The sequence below is a fragment of the Tenrec ecaudatus genome, chromosome 16, assembly GCF_050624435.1.
Source record: "Tenrec ecaudatus isolate mTenEca1 chromosome 16, mTenEca1.hap1, whole genome shotgun sequence".
Taxonomy (NCBI): Eukaryota; Metazoa; Chordata; class Mammalia; order Afrosoricida; family Tenrecidae; genus Tenrec; species Tenrec ecaudatus.
In genome coordinates, this window is record NC_134545.1 from 17541327 (window position 1) to 17559414 (window position 18088).

Below are 18088 nucleotides of genomic sequence, written 5' to 3' on the forward strand. Positions count from 1 at the left end.
CAGTGATAATAAGTAAAGATCATAGTAAAGTTATAGAGAGCATGAGAGATAGAAGTGAAGTATTGAAATAAATGGAGTCAGACACAATTCATGGTAGCATGCTCACCTCAGCCCCGCCTGATGGTCCACGTGGAGGGAGAGAGAGTTTAATGCTAGCCCAGGCTTTTTATCTTCTCTGGGGACATGCAAGCCCCCTAATTACAGGTGAGGACATACATCACAGGAAGGGGCTGTGCTATAGGTAATACAGTAATGAGAGGGGGTGGTCTAGGGAAATACATGCAATAGGAAGAGGAGGGATTGGGGGTATACATGTGACAAGATGGGTGGACCCTAGATTCAAGATGGCGGCCTAACCTTGGTCATCCTTGGGCGGGGTTGACCTCTCTGGGGTCTCCTACAAGGAAGCAGACAACTACTATCTTTATCAGAAGGAAGTGGGCCCTATTTGTTGTGGGATAAACAGTGGTGCCTGCTTGTTCTAGATGGTTGATAGCTCTCAGGGAGAATAACCCCCGACCTTCTTCTGATGACCTCCAAGTGTATGGTCATTCGCAAGCAGCTGTTGGGCATATATTTGGGGGAGACAGCTTGGGAGAAACCCTTCTGTATCTCACACACGTCTACTGGAGACATTCTTTCCTAAGTAGGTTAAACTGCAGTTCGCTTTAATGACAACTTCCAGGGGCATTCGGGGTTTACGATTTAAAGATGATCTCGAGGCAATGGCTTCCGGCTGTCACCCAGCCTTCATGGATCCCATAAGTCTGGATTCCATGAGGAGTTGAAAGTCTTGTTCACATTCCCACCTTTTGAGCAAGATTCCGCTACGGAACCTTTGATTAAATCGGAGCAACCATGGTTTTAGGATCATACTCTTCCTGAGAAAACGAAAGTTAAATAACCTATCCTGAAAAAAAACCATGTTACTGAATGATACAAGAGTTTCCGAAGCCTCTGAAAGGGTGGGCATTGTGCGGTAGCTGAAGTCAAGAGCCTGGGTGTTGTGGTGGGTTGTGCATTGGGCTGCTAACCGCAAGGTCAGGAGTTCGAAGTTACCTGTGCCCCATAGGAGAAAGACAAGGCTTTCTACTCCCATAGACAGTTACAGTCCCAGGAGCTGTTCTACCCTGCCCCTTAGGGTCGCTATGGGTCGGAACCAACGTGATGGCAGTGGGCTGGGTTTGGTAACAGAAGTCGATCTGCAGCTTGTTTTGAACTATCCAAAGGCTGCTCTTTTCATTAGCGGGAATGTCATGGGATTCTCTCAGTGTTCGGAAAGATTTTAGAAAACGGTAAACGGTGTTCGATGTAAGCAGGTTTATTTGGCCTCTTTCTTTCCCTCACTTGGAGTCTTCTCGCAGGAGCACGCACACGCCCTGGGTGGTGTTAGCGATGAGAGAGAATCTTGGGCATTGGCTTGGAAGCAAGTGGAGATACTCGTTCTTTTTAAAAATAATGTTACGCAATGGAAAGTCTTGACCATGAACAAATATCGAAGGGTTAAGAGAACTTTCTCTGCAAATAGCAATAAATCCAGCCAACAGCAGCTCACACCACTAGATTAACCATTCTTACAGCTAGTCCAGAATCATGAGGTTGCAGGGAAGGGGCAACGGCTCACAGATGCCATCAAGAACCCAGCCCCTTTTCTGCCTTTCTCCTTCTCCATACTCTGCCCGTTGGTCTTTTGACCCTGTGCTTGGAACGTCATAGGTGCTGACCTACCGGACGTTGTATTTATTTACAAACGAGTCAAAGAGAGAGGCAGCTCTGTGGTGTTGCTGGTGGAAAGTGGGATCCTCCAGTAAATTCACCATTGCTGCTGATTGGTCAAGCCTGGGTCACCGACCCACCTCCGGACCAATCGCTGGCAGAAGATAAGGCATTACCAAGACTGGTGTAGACCAATCATGACATAGCCCATAGAGCAGGGGAAGGGCTACCTCTCCATAGCACCAAGGGATACCCACCAGCCTCTGGAACAGAAATTGGGATCCTGTTGGGACAGAAGAAAGAAGAATGGCGGTTGGATGGATGGACAGTGGTTGCAATCTCTGAGACCTACAGATGCATTAGATTCGAATTCAGAGTCTAGAAACAACGCTCTCCTGTGGATGTGGAAACCACCAAGTTGTAGTAGTGCTTGGTTAGGTTGCAGGAAACAGACATTTTGTTCAGGTCGACTCTCTAATTTCAGAAGCGTTTATTGTATGATTGGGATCAGCGGTTACTTTCCTATAGGCGACAGCTGGGAGATGTTCAAGAATGAAGCAGGGAAGGTGTAGGAAGCTACCGGAAGAGAGGACGTCTGTGTTGAGGAGAAACAGAGGCCCCCATCCAAAGGAGGTAGCCCTTACACAGCTCTGACTGGTTTCCTTGTCCTGTGGGTCCAGTGTGGCCAGACCCAAGTCTCCAGTTTTTAGCGTGTTGGATCAACCAGGTGTTTAAGTGGTGTGTGAGCCAAATAAAATGCACTTGCTGCCAGGATTGGTGGCTGGGCGGTAAGCAATGAGCAGTCTCTGAAAGATCTAGAGACCACATAAAAACAGAGCCCAGCCTGGCTTTCCAGAGTAGAACAGGAAACCGAGGAGCCAGCAGGGCCGGAGATAGCACCCTTTCTCCAACCCTCATTCCCACCCCTGTCTGCTGACTGGTTTCCATTGGCCTCCTCTTGGCTCCTCCTCTCTCACAACCACATAGATGGCTTAGGCTCCTCCTGGATCCTAGATCTTCTAACTCAGCTTTACAAACAGACCACCTGGAGCTGTTTAGTGTCCTGTCTCCATATGCTCAGCCCAGGACTCTGATTGGCCTCATTTGCTGTTGGTTCCAGTCCTGGTCCAAATAAGGTGGGGATGGGAAGGTGGAGGTCAAAAGGACAAACATGGCAGCTTAAACCCACCCTTTCAGCAGGTGGCATGGTACGTGGAACTCACAGCAACATCCCCATACACTCTGGCGGGTGCTCATCATCATTCTGTATTGCCACCCCTTGGCCAGTGTTAATGCATGCAGTGTTCATCCTGTGCCTGATATTCCAGACTGGGGATGAAGATAACATGGCACGTTCCCCCCCACCCATGCACTCGCAGGAGAGAAGGCAGGGTCATTGTGATGCAGCGCGGCCCGGGTACCAATGGAGGGATGCAGGGAGTACTGCGGGCACGCACAGGGTGGCAATCCCGACACTGAGACACCTCCTGACTCCTCAGAGATTCGGTGGTTTCTGTCAGTTTTGGGTCCTTGGTGGTACTTTACTGGATTCCGGTTCTTTGACATGTGAACACCCATGCCCATCGCAATGTGATCATCCTCAATCAAAACTACTTGAGGAATAGCAGCGGCCAAGACATCAAGTGGCATGCTGATTTGCGCAAATCTGCAAAAGAACTCTTTAAAATGTTAGAGAGCCACAGATGTCCCCTTGAGGACCAAAGCGAGCCGGATCCAAGCCGGGTTATGTTCCGTGGCCCCGCGTGCCACCTGTTAAAGTGGTCAAGGATTTCCGCTTGCTTGGGTCCACAATCAATGCTCACGGAAGCAGCAGTCAGCAACACATTGCGCGGGATGGCTCTGCACAAGACCTCCTCCGAGTATCGAAAAGCAGGGATGCTACTTTGAGGACGAAGGTGCGCCTGACCCAAATCGTGCTCTTCTCAGTTGCCTCGTCTGCAGGTGGGCCCCTGAATAAGGCATGCCACAGAATGGATGCCTTTGAATTATGATGTTGGCGACGAACGCTGACTATACCACGGACGGCCAGCAGAGCAAACAAATCTATCTCGGAAGAAGTGCAACCAGGAGGCTGCTTAGGCGTGAAGACGCTGAGGTTTCTTCTTCCATCTTTTGGACCTGACTCTGGGAAAGGTCATCACCCTGGGCAGAGTAGGGGGTCAGAACGAAAAGGGGAAGGCCCTGGACGAGAGGCGAGAGCGATCGACACAGTAGCTGCAAAGATGAACTCAAACGTGAGGATGGTGCAGGCCTGGGCAGCATTTCCTCCTTTTGTGCATAAGCGGCTTGGAGTCCGAACCAGCTCAACACATTTGAGAGGCCTCTTTAGATCCCTCTCCTCCCATCTAAGTCCATCAACAAACCAACTCCATTCACAACGGCATCAAACAGAAGGAAACACGCAGGAACGAGTTGAACAAAAGTGCCAGGCACCCTACACTGGAAACAAACATACAAAAAGCGTGCTGGAAGAAAATTTTGGAAATGGAGATTTTATGTTTACCGCATCAGAATCTTTAAAATTGTTAAGCGATTGATGCTTCCCAAATTCACTATAGATTCACCACGAATCCCCATCAAAGTCTCGTGTGACATTTTGGGCGAGGGGGCAGAAGTTGTCAAGTTGACCTCAAAAGACACACGGGAGACAGAGAAATAATGAAATAAAAATGTGTCGAATCACGTGAGGATAAAAACACACAACATCACCCAAACCTTTGGGACATAGCAGAGTTGATGATCGGGGGGGCAATGTATAGCAATAAAACACACACACACACCCCAAAAAGGACCAAAATCAACCCCAACATCTCCAACAATCAGAACAAAGCCCAGCAAAGAAAGAAGAAAGCAACGTATCCAAGGAGACTGAAACTCGCTCTTGAACAATGGAGTAGGTAACGCAAATGAGGAAGTAAGAACTGAACAGAAGTTTCCCAGAGGCAGCTCGGAAGACAAAGTAAAGCATTTTAGTGCAATATGCAAAGACCTGGAATTTAAAAACCTGCCCCCCCCCCAAAAAAAGGTAGGTGCTTGGTGAGTGTCAGTCTCTGTGAAAAGGGTCTTCCTCAAGGGCTGGGTGGTGTCCATGGGGCCATCCTTTGAACAGCTGGGACCCCCTAGAATTCTGGACACAGGACAGGCACTATGTTATTCGTGCCATGCCTCGCTCGCTGCCCCCCAACTCCAGTTCTACAAAGTGCCAGCGTCTACAACATAATCCGCATCAGCCTTTCCTAAAGGAATTCATTAGGGGCATTCATTAGGGGGCCTTGGAAAAAGGTCTCCGTAGACAGGCAGGTTGAGGAAGCCCTTTGCATCGATGTCTTTGCTGCCGAACTTTCCAGACCCTGTCATGGGTGAGCGTGGCTTGGAATCAAGCAGCTTGACCTCATCGGCCCTCAGTGTTCTGTGGCTCTGGGCAGCTTGCCTCTTTGATTTCCTGAGCTCTCTGAAGCCGTGGGGAATAATAGATGCCAGATGTTCTTCATCCTGGCAGGCCTGGGCAGGGTGTGGAACATTCTAGAGAGGGTGGAGTGCGTGCAAGGACTCTCTTTCGCGAATTGACCTCACAGTTTGCCCTCATCTCAAACGTCTTATGACAAGAAGTCAAGGTTGGCGTGGGAGTTAAGCGGCAGTGTAGAGGGGAGCGCTTGATTAGCTGGTTGAGGGGGGTGGAATCCGTGTGGAGGTGGCAGTCTCTGGGGTCTTCAGAGGTGGGATGGTGGCCGCCTGGACAACTTCCTTTCTTCCAATATTTCCCCCAAAAGCTTGGCTGCCTCCAGCGCACAGCCCCAGTGGATGGTGAGCCCGTAGCCTCCATGGCCGTAGTTGTGAATGACCTAGAAATAGCGACAGAGGAGATGGCTGGGTCACTGAGGGACAGTGAGAAGGGGCAGAGGACACTACTATGTTCTGGTAGGCTCGGGAGCTTCCTGAAGGATTCTGGACAAAGCCAGACACGCACTGGGGCTTCTCTCAGCAGCCTGGTGAGATGGTGGGAGCCCCTAAAACTGTGGTAGGGGAATTGTTCAGGAAGCTGGAGACCACTACCCTAGACCAGTCAGCCCTGGAGAAACAGAATCACATTGAGAACTGAGATCAGAGATTGTCCCCTGTAACAATGTGGGCAGTTCCATAGTCCCCTTTCCTGCTCTGGACTGCTGACTGTTCCCAGTGACTGCAGAGACTCTTCTGTCCCTTTGGGAAGGAAGAGGAACCACATGTGTGGACTGTGGTGGATACCCTAATTTATTCTGTGTATGGGCGTCTTGTCTGAAGCTAAATCCATCAGCAGGGACCTCAGCTCCATGGAACCCTACACACACACACACACACACACACACACACACACACCAGAGAGGGAGAGTGATGTAGTAAGGATTCCTTTCCTAGTAGAAACCCAGCCACCACCTACTTAGGACAGTTCCTTCAGCCCAGGATACCCCCCAGGATTTCAATAAGCCTGGTCCGTAACCCCTGAGTGGATGGAACATGAATGGGAACCCCCAGAGAGATGATGGAGTAGTTAAAAATTGAACAGCAAGAAACTGACTCGAGTTCCTAGAAGCTCTAAACCGAACTCACTGCCATTGAGTTGATTCCAACTCATGGAGACTCTTTGGGACAGAGTAGAACTGCCCATGTGGGTTTCTGAGACTGAAACTCTTTATAGGAATAGAAAGCCTCATCTCTCTCCTGGGGAGCAGTTGGTAGTTTCAAACTGCAGACCTTTTGGTTAGTAGCCCAATGCATAACCACTATGCCACCAGGGCCCCTAGCTGGAGTAAGGTTCCAAGCACAGCCCAGGCCTCCTTCTCAGGGGTGGTCTGACTTAGGCTAGTGACTTCACCTCTTGGAGCCCCCCCCTCCCCATTTCCTCATCTGAAGCCTGGGGAGAAAAATCTCGCACAGAGCTTAGGGAAGATTCAATGGGGTCATTCAGGGCATGGGCTTGCCAGGAAGTCTGGGACAAAGTAAGTTCTCCCTATGTGCCTGTTACCCTTGCACTCAACCACAGGCAAGCCAAACAATCGCTCTCTAGGGGACCTTGAGCTGTATAACTTTTTGCCATTGTTGGAGCCTCCAAGGAGGGGTATTAGTCTTTATTAGTCTTTACTCCGTGAAGCTGTTGAAGCCTGAGCTCAGGCGTGGTGGTTCCCTGGAAACATCAGACTGTCTTGTTGTGGGCTGGCAGGGGGGTGGGGTGGGGGGGCATCGTGTCCTTTACCAGGAAGACATACCTCCACCTTTGAAGGTCCAAAGTGAAGCGGTTCTCTTTCCAGACGAATCTGGGGCCGTACTGGCCGGAATCCAGTGCACTCACCAACAATTTTTGCATCCTGAGGGTGGGTGGGAAGTGTTAGTAACCCATCTCGGGATTTTTCTTCATCTACAGCTGCTGACTGTAGATGGCAGGGGTTTACACCATCCTCACCAGCACCATCACGGTCGCCTTTCTTGATCACCACTACCATGATCGCCACCTTTATCCACTACCAACGTCTCCATCTTCAGCCACCACCACCCCACCACCACCATCGTCTCCAGCCTCAGACGTTTGCATCCATCAATACCACCCACTCTTCGCAGCCCCACCCCCATCGCCATCACTGTCATCACTGGCAGGCACCTGTGCCAACTGAGTTGGGTTTTTTTGTGGCAACAAATACAACTTATGAAAACAGACTAAGGTGCTTCTGGAAGGCAACTTGGGAAAGAGCATGCTTAGCCATGGCCAGTAGGCTTCGTGGGTCCATGTTCCTTTGCTAGAATTAATTCGTCCAATTATCCTATTCTTTTTTTATATATTTACATATGCACATGCCTTTACTTAGACCTCTATAAATGCCGTTTGCCTCCTAGCTCTTTCCTCTATTTCCTTTGACTTTGCTCTTGTCCCACTATCATGTTCAGTCTTTATTTGGGTTTCAGTAATTCCTCTTAGTTACATTACCCTTGATCACGCCCTACCAGGCCTCCTACACCCTCCTCACCACCCAATGATCCCATTCTTAAGTGTCCTCGTGACCGAGCTGCTGGGGACCTTGTCTAAGACACTGATAGCACAGCCCACTGTACCTTCAGCGTGGGCGCCAGTCTGCAGCAGCCTTCCCAGATGGTCTTGTGGTCCTGTGTATTGTTTATCTCACTCCAGTTGCCCAGCTGGAAGATGCCTCCAAGAGTCACTGCCTGGATCCTGGATAAAGTGAGGACACCGGTGATAGGGGGTGGGGGGGAACAATGCCTTGGAGCTGAATTAAGGGTCATCACCATGTTCACCTTTATAACCATTTCTCCCCGAATTCCCGCGACTCTCAACATTTTCATTTCTACAGCAACAGTATCACCACCATTGCAATTGTCATTGTCACCAACATCACCATCAACCCCCATCAACGGTCACTGTTAATGTCACCATCGAGAGTGTCATCTCTATTAGCAACATCTTCTTTTATGACCTTGACTGCCTTCACTAACTTTACTGCTACTTTCTTGGCTACCGTCTCCACACCACCACTCACATGCCTACAATAGTGTCACCCCCCCCCCCCGCTCATCATTAACATTACCTTGGAGCCTATCAGGAGCCCGGGTTGCACATTGTGTTGCTAACTTCAAGGTCAGCGGTTCAAACCACCTCTTGCTTCTCAGGAGAAAGAGGAGGCTTTCTACTCATAAAGAGTTACAGACTCAAATACCAACAGGGAGGTTCTACCCTGACCTGCAGGGTCACTGTGGGTCAAAACCAACTCTATGGCAATGAGTTTTGTTTGAGTTTTGAGACTATAATCTCTCCTACACTATGAACACCTCCATCAACACCACCTACCCTCCCTGCTCCCAATCACCACCGTCATCAACACTGATCTCCTTAACAGCTACACCAACTCACTGCCACCACGAACGTCATCCCGTTGCCCTCTCCTTCATCGATATTGCCTTCTGTATCAATAGCAATCCTATGTCGTCTACCACTACCGTTCTACTACCAATAATATTGTCCTCCCACCCACACCGCCAGCATCGACTATTAAGTGATCTCCACCATCGACCCCACGCCCCATGTCCACTGCCCCTCCCGTTGCTGAGAGTCGCATCACTTCCAGCACAACTGCATTCCCATCCCGACTGCTGGCTCCAACATCATCAGTACTGGATCCGCAAGGTTGAGCTGGAACGAGGTTCCGCTCTGCCCTCCATGGAATTCCATGGCCCAAACTCAAAACCACATGGGAGGAAAAGACCAAAGGGACCAGGCAAGGGTCCTGGGTGAAGCATCAGAGACAGGAAGGTGCCCCTTCCTCTCCTCCAGGACAGTCCACTCCTTACCCGGGGATGATGTACGGGGACTTGTAAATGCCAGCATCTGGGTCGTGGGTGAGAATGAAATGCTTCATCTGAGGGCAATTGACCTGTGGATCCAGGACAGAGAATTGTTACTGAGGGAGCTTCACCAGCAGGCTCCTTCTGCCCCGACTCCTCTCAGTGACCAGCTGTTCCAAGGCAAGTAGCCAGGCTGGACCCATGAGCCCGTCTGGGGCCCTCCCATCTGCTCCTAATCAGCACCTGCCTGTCTCTTTCAGGAAGAGCCACTTTGATGAAGAAATCCCTGGGGCAGCACACATTCTCATCCACGCGCATACACACACGCAAACTTTTGTCCACATGCAGAGCAAGCCCACCCACCAGCACACACATGCACACACACACATCTAGAATGCACGCGTGTCCATGAATGTATGCACGTGCACACCACATGTACACCTTTGAGCGCACACGCGTGTGCCTCACAAATGCACATGTGCAGATGCACACATGCAGATGCGCACGCACACCTGTGAGTGCACACATGCACAGACACATACGCACATCATGCATACCTACATATGCACATACATATGCACACCTCTACACCGGCACACAGTGTACTCAAGGGAAGGCACGTACATAGCGCACGTAAGGACCTGCACCTCTATTCATGTACATGACACGTCTGTGAATACCCCCGGGCACCTATCAATACACAGATGTACCCTCGTCTAGGACATGCACACTTGCATACACCCATGGGTGCACACGGTCCCACACAGACACACACATGCTTACACCCACGCACGTGTGCACACTGCCAGGCGAGGCTGTGTGGGCTGATGGTGAGCCACACAGGCTCTTCAACCAGCTGGCCTGGAAGCCACTCCCCATTATCCTCCTTACTGCTCCTTGAGCTTGTGCAAGTTATGTAACTCCTCAGTGCCTCAGTTTCTCCATCTGCGCATTAGCAGTGGTGATTAAAAAACTAGTGCCCATCTCCAAAAGCTGGGGCAAGGCTTAGATTAATCAGCCCAACCATGTGCATAAACGTTTGCCGCTTTTTCTGCAGCACGGCCACACCCCGCTCCCCCGGAGAGACAGATGGAGACACACGGAGTTTGCCATTCAGAAGAACCCGCAAGAGGACGCTGGGGAGTGTGAGTCTGGCACTTGCTGTCTCTTTAACATGTCAGCACCCAGGAGGTGCGGGGAGGGGGGTCCTCTCATTGAGGCTTCCCACTCAGCTGCTACCTCTGGAGATGACATCAGCAGGAGGCAGCGATCGTGCAGACCCCACCCCACCTCAAACCAAAAACCAAACTCATGGCCCTTGAGTAGATTCCCACTCATAGCGACCCTGTCACTCTTTACAGGAGTCAAAAACCCCGCTGTTCTGCAGAGCGGCTGGTGGTTTTGAACTGCTGGCCTTACGATGTGCAGCCCAACAAATAACCACTGCGCCACTGCCCCCCCCGACCCCCCGCTCAGACTCACCTTGATGATCTGGCCCCGACCTGGCTGCAGGAGGGAGTCTGGCTGCAGCGCCCCAGCCCAGACCCCGGTGCAGTTGACAATCACATCTGCGCCGCCTCGTGCCACCTAGCATCAGTGAACAGGACAGACAAGAGAGGCAGGGGTGACGGCGGGTGGAGGGGTGCCCCTCGCCAACCCCCACCTCGTGGCTCTCTGTCCCCTGCAGGAGGGATCCTCTCCGGACTTGGTTCCAAAGCAGCACCTCACCAGTCACCCACTGTGAGGCCTCAGAAAACCCTCAATTCTCTGAGCCTCTGTGGCCTTGGCTGTGAGTCAGGGCAGGTGGTGCCTGATCATAAGCTTTTTACTGGCTACATTTCGGAATTTTCACCAGGCCTTTCTTCCTAGTCTCAGTCTGGAAGTTCTGCTGCAACCTGCCCTCCATGGGTACAGAAATAACATAGGCATCTGCAGGAACCAAGCCAATGTCTGGAGCATGGGGACGGAGGTGCAGCTGTCATTGGGAAGAGGTGGCTGGGTCTCCATCCCCCAAACTCACACAAGTTCAGATGTCAAATAACCCCAACTGGCCACCATGATCCCCCGTCACTTCTCTCCCACCCCAGCACTGGGGGAGAGCTTGGGGCCAGTCCTAAAGGGGACTCTCAAGGAAGTCACTATCTCCCCTCTTTTTGTTCCCCCTCCATCCCCTTTTGTCCCCAAAGCTCACCTCCTCAAAAGACTCCACCTTCCGCTGGAAGAATTTCACTCCCCTCTCAGTTAACCTGGGAAGATCAGGTGCGTCAAGAAGCCTGGCATTTAGCCCCCTGCCCCAACCTCATCCCTCTGAGAGCGTGGTAGGGGGAGCATTTCCCAAGAGCCTTCTGTGGACATTAGTCCCACAAGGGACCCTGGAGAAAATGGTCTATGGAACCAAGCCAATTCCTGAGCATCTCGCTGGAGGAGTGGCCCCAAAGTGTCTTGTGGGGGGACCCGAAATGGCCAAGACCCTCACTGGGAAGGTGGGAATGGGGAAAACCCCAAGGGAGAATGAGCCTGCGCAAGGTTATCTAGTGAGTCGATGGGATTGGGACTTGAACCCAGGCCTTTAAGCTCCTAACACGTCCTACTGCCACCATATTGCCTTGCTACATCAAAGAGGGTAAGAGGAGAGAGAGAGGGGGGGGGAGGGGAGGGGAGGGGAGGGGAGAGGAGAGGAGAGGAGAGGAGAGGAGAGGAGAGGAGAGAAGCAGGGTCGTACTCGTGCTGAATGCTCTTTGTCAAAAGCAGAACACAAAGAGGGAGAAACACAACTAAATTCTGCCATGAAGTTGATGCTGCCTCATCAGGACCCCGTGGAGCAGAGCAGAACTGACCCCGTGGGCTCCTGAGACCGGAACTCTTTACGGGAGTAGAAAGTCCTGCCTCTCTCCCTTAGAAAGGCTGGTGGTTTTGAACTGGTGACCCTGCGGCTCACAGTCCATCAAGGAACCACTCCACCACCCAGGCTCCTTATGAGGAGGGAGGTAAGTGACAAATACCCTCCCCTCCTCCTAAACACTCCAAAGGAAAAGTAGCTGTCGCTGGTGGAAATCTGGCAGAGATATGGCAATAGCGTCTCAGGACCTCCTGGCTCAGAGAGACAGTGGGGGACGACTTCCTTGGAGGAGGCAAGACGTCACCCACATCCCAAGATTAGGAGGAAACAGCAGTTTGCAAACCTGGCTGTGAATTAGAATCACCCAGGGAATTCCTTTTTTTTTTTTTCTTCTGATTTTTTAAATTGTGAATTAGGTGGGGCTTTGCATATCCAAGCATGGATGTTGCCGTCAACAGCTTAAAACAACTTATCAAATCTCCCAAGTGCCTTGCCCTGTTCCTCCTGCCTCCTGAGAGTCTCTTATCATCCAAATATGTATTTTTAAATTTTGTTAAAAACCCACCATTCCAAAATTTAAAAACACACTATATTACCCAAGAGATGAGCTCTTCCGTGACATGAATGTATATAAGTACATATATCCGTGCATTATTTCTCAAGCTAGGGTTTGATTAAAGTGTAACATTCAATGTTCTGACTCGATTCAGGAGTAAGACAGGAGGCTTTCACTGTTGCCTGTATTCATTCACACTTCTCTGGAGGTACTGGCCAAAGCAATTAGGCAAGAAAAAAAAGAGAAGTCTAAAAATGAATTTGCAGATAATATCCTTATCTCTGAAAGATCAAGAGTCCATTTTAGAGGACGCAAGTGGAAAATGTCTTGGAAATGATGGCGGCAACATGAGTACCAACATGCTTGGTACAATTGATGTATGGAATGTTATAAGAGCTGTAAGAGCCCCATAAGAAGGTGGGGTAGAAAGGGGGAATGAATTACAAGGATCTACATATAGCCTCCTCTGTGGGGGACGGACAACAGAAAAGTGGGTGAAGGGAGACATTGGACAGTATAAGATATGACAAAATAATAATAATTTATAAATTGTCAAGGGTTCATGAGGGAGGGGGAGGAAAGGGGAAAATGAGCCGATACCAAGAGCTCAAGTAGAAAGCAAATGTTTTGAGAATGATGAGGGCAGCAAATGTACAAATGTGCTTGACACAATGGATGGATGGATGGATTGTGATAAGAGTTGTATGAGCCCCCAATAAAATGATTTTAAAAATAAGAATGCACCTTAAATAGATAGATAGATAGATAGATAGATAGATAGATCGATAGATAGATAGATAAAAGCATTACTTGGACTCATAAAAATAGAGTCCCCCATAAAATGATTTTTAAAATAGAGTCCATTTTAAACTAGTATAGGAACACGTAGGGGACTTGCTGCGGGTTTGGTTGTCAATATCTCAGGTCAAGAGCGGCCCGTGTGATTCTGACGCTCAACCAGGTGTCTTTGTGCAGCGTGACCAGGCTTGGGGAGCGGTCAATACAGAGATGTGTTACCTGATCCAGTTTTCTGCTACAGCTTGGTCGCTGGGAGACGCTTTACCCAAGCTGAAGGTCAAAGGCTTACCTTTCAGTCAGCCACTCCAGGTAGCTCTTCCCCTCCAAAATCAGGCTGGTGTTGAACCAGCCGTAGCTAAAAAAAAGATGAAAATGAGGCGTCAGAAGCAGAACGGCATTGGAAAGCTATCCAACAGAGGTGGGTGGAGTCTGGCTTTGTGAGTTCCACAGGGTACCAGCCAGGACCACTGGGTGAAAGTCAAGGGGGCGGGGAAAGGTCTTGAGCTTAATTCAAGGGGGGTGGTATATCCAATGCAGCCATCCCTAACCCGGTGCCCTGCAGTGGGGCTCAGACGTGCTGTGCATCGGTTGAAGGGACTGCGGTGGGGCATGGAGTGAAGTGAGAACCAGAGAGGCTGAAGAGGAAGGAAGAGCGAGATTTGGGATCCTGCAAAGCGGGTTGGGATCCCAGCCTGGTCACTTGGTAGTGTGGCCTTTAAAAGTCCTTTAAGCTCTCAGAAGCTGTTTTCTCATTTTCAAAGTAGGATCGTGGTGTGCGCCCTGCCGAGTCAGGGATCCGAAACCAAGTGTTTGCCCACAGAAGAGAAAGACTGAAGGTCAGCCATGTCATTCACGATGGTAACAGAGCCCTGGTGGTGTAGTGGATCGTGCATGAAGCTGCTAACCACGAGGTCAGTGATTCAAACCCACCAGTCACTCCATGGTGGAAAGACGAAGCTTTCTGCTCTTGTTAAGATTTAAAGTCTCAGAACCCAGAAGGGGCAATTCTACCCTGTCCTATAGGATCGATATAAGTTGGAATCAACTCAATGGCAGTAGGCTTGCGCTTGGGGTTTATGGTTATGATTGGACGGAGTCTTGGTGGCACTGCCCGCCAAGTGATAGACCGCTGACCATACGTCAGTAGTTCCAACCCACGCGTGCCTCTGAGGGAGAAAATCGAGACTGTCTGCTCAGTGAGTCCGGGTCCTCATGAACCCAAGACACGGCTGCTGTGAGTCAGAATCCACTCAAGGAAGTCGGATTTTTGGTACCATTGTTACCGGGTGACCTCCAAGCCCCTTCTGGAGCTGAGAGTCTGATTTCCCACCCCCTCGGAGCCCTGGAGCTGCAGCTGTGGAGCACTTAGTGACTAATTGGACAGGTGACAGTTCGAATCCACCCAGTGGCTCCATGAAGACGGCATCTTGAAAAGAAAGAGAAACCAGTTGACGGATGATCGGCGTGGGTGCAGGAGGAAGAGTTTTCTGTTAATGGTGGTGGAAGAGTTGGGAGAGGGGGGGTCAATAACGGATGTACAACAGGAAGCCATCATCAATGGCACCGAACGATACATGTAGACGTTGTTAAATGGGAGGCTGTTTCGTGGCGTGCGGTTTTGCCCCAATTGAAAACACAACAAAACAATTACACGACGAACAAGGAGTCCAGGGAAGACCGTGTTCTGAAAGGAATCGTGGTGAGGATCACACAACTCCTCTTGGTAGGACTGAACTATTGACTTGTTTGACAGGTCGATGAAGTGCCAATGAAACTGTCTTAAAATACTGCAGCTGAGAAAGCCCCAGAGTAGGCCTGCTCTGTCCCATAGGGTGGCTGTGAGTCTGAACCACTGACGACACCTAACCTCCGAACCACAACCTCCCCCGCTCCACGTCAAGGTCCAGCCCGCGTGGGCATCCCCTCTGAAGGCGCTGAATGGAGAACCAGGAAAGCAGAAGGACACGGGGGCCTAAAATAAGACAGGGAAGTGGGTCTTCATTCACTGCTACCATCTGGGCAAGTCCTTCTCTGGCCTGCGGGGGGCTCACCCCTTTGGCTGTGACGATAACCTTACCTGTAATCTGGGAACATGTCCAGCTCTCTGGGGGTCAGCTTCCGGAATCCTAGAACTGTGTCTCTCCAGGAAGGGTCCTACAGCAGAAGGAAGGACACAGTGAAGGACTGCACAAGCAGAGACCTACACCTTATCCTGGATGACGGGCTAGAGTATAATCGTTTTTAATTGCCAGGGGGCGCTGAGTGTTTTGTTTTTATTTTTTCTTGAAAAGGAGGTGGTAGGCCCAATCCATTAACGGTGAAGCCCACGAACCCTTCCTTCCACCTTGGCCACTCTCAAAACCCAAAGCCAGACCTGCTGGCATCAAGGTGACTTCACGTGACCCCACTTCCCGAGCACTCACGGCTGGGCCCTTTGAGAATCCGATGGCCAGGCCTTTCTCTTGAGAGTACTTCTGGGTGGACTCAGATCACCTCCCAGATGCTGAATAGTTGAGTGCTTCACTGATCTGCCCCCCCGGGGGGGGGGGGGCTCTTCAAACCAAAAACCAAACTCACTGCCTGAATCAAGTTGATTCCGGCTCACAGCAACCCTGGGGGACAGGGTAGAATGGCCCCAGTGGGTTTCCGAGACCTGTTGACAGGAGCAGGCAACCTCAGGAGAGGGGCTGGTGCTTCTGATCTGGAGACCTCACGATCGGAAGCCCAACGTGTCCCCACCGCACCACCAGGGCCCTTTGAAACTCTTCGGGGACTTGTAACCCCTGTTTATTGTAAGGTCCCCCCTAATCCCAAGCTGTAAAGCAGCGAGGACAGGACCTAACACATCATAAGCACTTTACAAGCTTCTGTTCGAATTTGGTTCCATCTTAGGAAAAGCTCCAGGACCTCCAGGGGCAGAGAAAACCTCTCGGCTTAAGCCCTAAATGCAGAACGTGTTTTAAAACTCGCACCGCCGCCCAGTCGATCCGACTGACAGCGACCAGTAGGACAGAACAGAACTGCCCAGAGCGGGGCCGGTTCCCAGCCAGTAACTCTATAGACAGCAGCGGTCAGCCTGCTCTTGTCTTTGCATCTGGGCAGAGGGCGAGATCCTCCAATCAATCGGAAGACTCGTGATCTCTGCCAATGTCCCCCCAGAGCCGGAAGCCGAAGGAATGCGGCAAAGCAGAATTGGAATGGCAGGTGAACCCACTTCTGACCCTTCGAGCCGGGCTCCCGGCCGAGGCTCCGAGTTCCAGCCTGGGACCCTTCACTCACCGAGACGGCTTCTCGGAAGAGGTTGTAGCCGGAGATGAGGGCCAGTCCCATTTTCTCAGCCTCTGGAGAGTGGACGTGGTTCAGGAGATAGTCAAAGGTCAGCTGGTTCCACTCCCTGAAAGGGACACCGGCCTCTTGGGTCATTGAATGCCCCTGGCTGAACAAAGAGGCTCAGAGGGACAGCTCGCCTGGGGCTGTGAACAGGGTGGTAGATACAGACCCCAAGCCCAGAAATCTGCTAGGTTAAGCCTGCAAGGGGCCCGGAAGCCTACAGGTCTCCCCCGTCTTGAAACTCTCACATAGTTTTCATATATGTATTTAGATGTGCATGTATGCGTGCAGGGCTTCAAAAAGTTCGTGGAATTTTTCTATAACTTTTTATTTCAATTTGTCCATGAACTTTTTTGAAGCCCCCTGGTAACTCTAAATATGTACACAAGCGTGTGTATAATACTATACACATGTGTATGGCATATGCATACATATACTGCCCCTGAGGGTATATACAACACATATACACAGATTGTATATGTATTGTATCTTGTATATATGAGCTCATGAAAGTCAGAGGCTGTGTAAGGCAGGGAGGGACCTGTCAGAAATATGTGGAAAAGCTCAAGTATTTTGAACTAAGATAAGCAGCAGACAAGCGGTGAGACAGCACCGCGTCGAAGGTGTAAAGAGCCAGGTGTCCCCTGAAGTCCCAATCCCGGGTCTCACTGTGTTTTCTTGTTGTTGCTTTGTCACACCACGTCAGAGCCCATGCAAGGCAACCTTGAGTGGGTGCCCCTCTGCAGACACAGTCCTCAGGCCCCTGGGACCCCAACTCACGCCTCCTGCGGGTTGCTGTGCTCCTCGAGATAGGGCTGCCAGAGACCGGCCGCCACGTCGGTGGTGGTGAGCGGGGTGAAGCGGTCTGCGTAGACCTTCAAGTCCAGCGGCTGGTGGGCCGAGTGGTGGCGCATGTGGATGCAGAGGGCGGTGGACAGCCCGATGACGCCTGCTCCTATGACCACCACACGCATTGTGCCGGCCTGAGGCTGGGGAAGGGTCAGAGTGACCTCGTCACCGTTGTGGCCATCGTCACACAGCCATGGCCACCCTCACCAAAGGTTTAGGAAGCGAGAGCCGCACACACACACACACACACACACACACACACACACACACCTGCCCCACAGGGTCTCCAAATCTGTCCATCTTTACTGAAGCTTAGCAACTGGTGGATTTGAACTGCCGGCCTTTTGGTGACCTGCTTAGCCTAAACCCACTATGCCAAGATCTTGATCCTCTCGATCCTCACAATGACCCTCTGAGCTCTCAACACTCACCGCCACCGAGTCGATTCCGACTCGCACAGCGACCCTACGGCACAGAATAGAACGGCCCGGTGGGTTTCCCAGACCGGAACTCTATGGGAGTAGAAAGCCTCTTCTTTCTCCTGCGGAGCGGCTGGTGGTTTCGAAGTGCTGACCTTTGGGTTAGCAGCCCAATGGCGAACACGACGCCACCTGGAGGTAGGAATGTGCATGTGCCCATTTCACAAATGGGAA

General features: G+C 50.9%; 1 protein-coding gene across 1 annotated transcript; it reads right to left on the bottom strand.

Moving 5' to 3' along the window:
• Window positions 1–4863: 4863 nt before the first annotated feature.
• Window positions 4864–17560, bottom strand: DAO (D-amino acid oxidase). Its single transcript, XM_075534503.1, has 10 exons — window positions 17367–17560; window positions 16536–16650; window positions 15334–15410; window positions 13546–13611; window positions 11255–11309; window positions 10546–10650; window positions 9070–9152; window positions 7819–7936; window positions 6981–7079; window positions 4864–5579 (listed from the first exon to the last, which is right to left on the bottom strand). Exons 1-10 carry the CDS (start codon window positions 17558–17560, stop codon window positions 5448–5450), a joined length of 1044 nt encoding a protein of 347 aa, XP_075390618.1. The 3' UTR covers window positions 4864–5447.
• Window positions 17561–18088: the final 528 nt, after the last annotated feature.

What these genes read in the sequence shown, in the direction of transcription:
- DAO (XM_075534503.1), bottom strand. Translation starts at nt 17,560, where the DNA reads ATGCGTGTGGTGGTCATAGGAGCAGGCGTCATCGGGCTGTCCACCGCC. An exon ending in CACAGCAACCCGCAGGAGGC is followed by an intron (nt 16,651 to 17,366) that starts GTGAGTTGGGGT and finishes TGTCCCTTTCAG; the next exon opens with GGAGTGGAACCAGCTGACCT. An exon ending in AGGTGGAGTCTTTTGAGGAG is followed by an intron (nt 10,651 to 11,254) that starts GTGAGCTTTGGG and finishes CACTGATGCTAG; the next exon opens with GTGGCACGAGGCGGCGCAGA.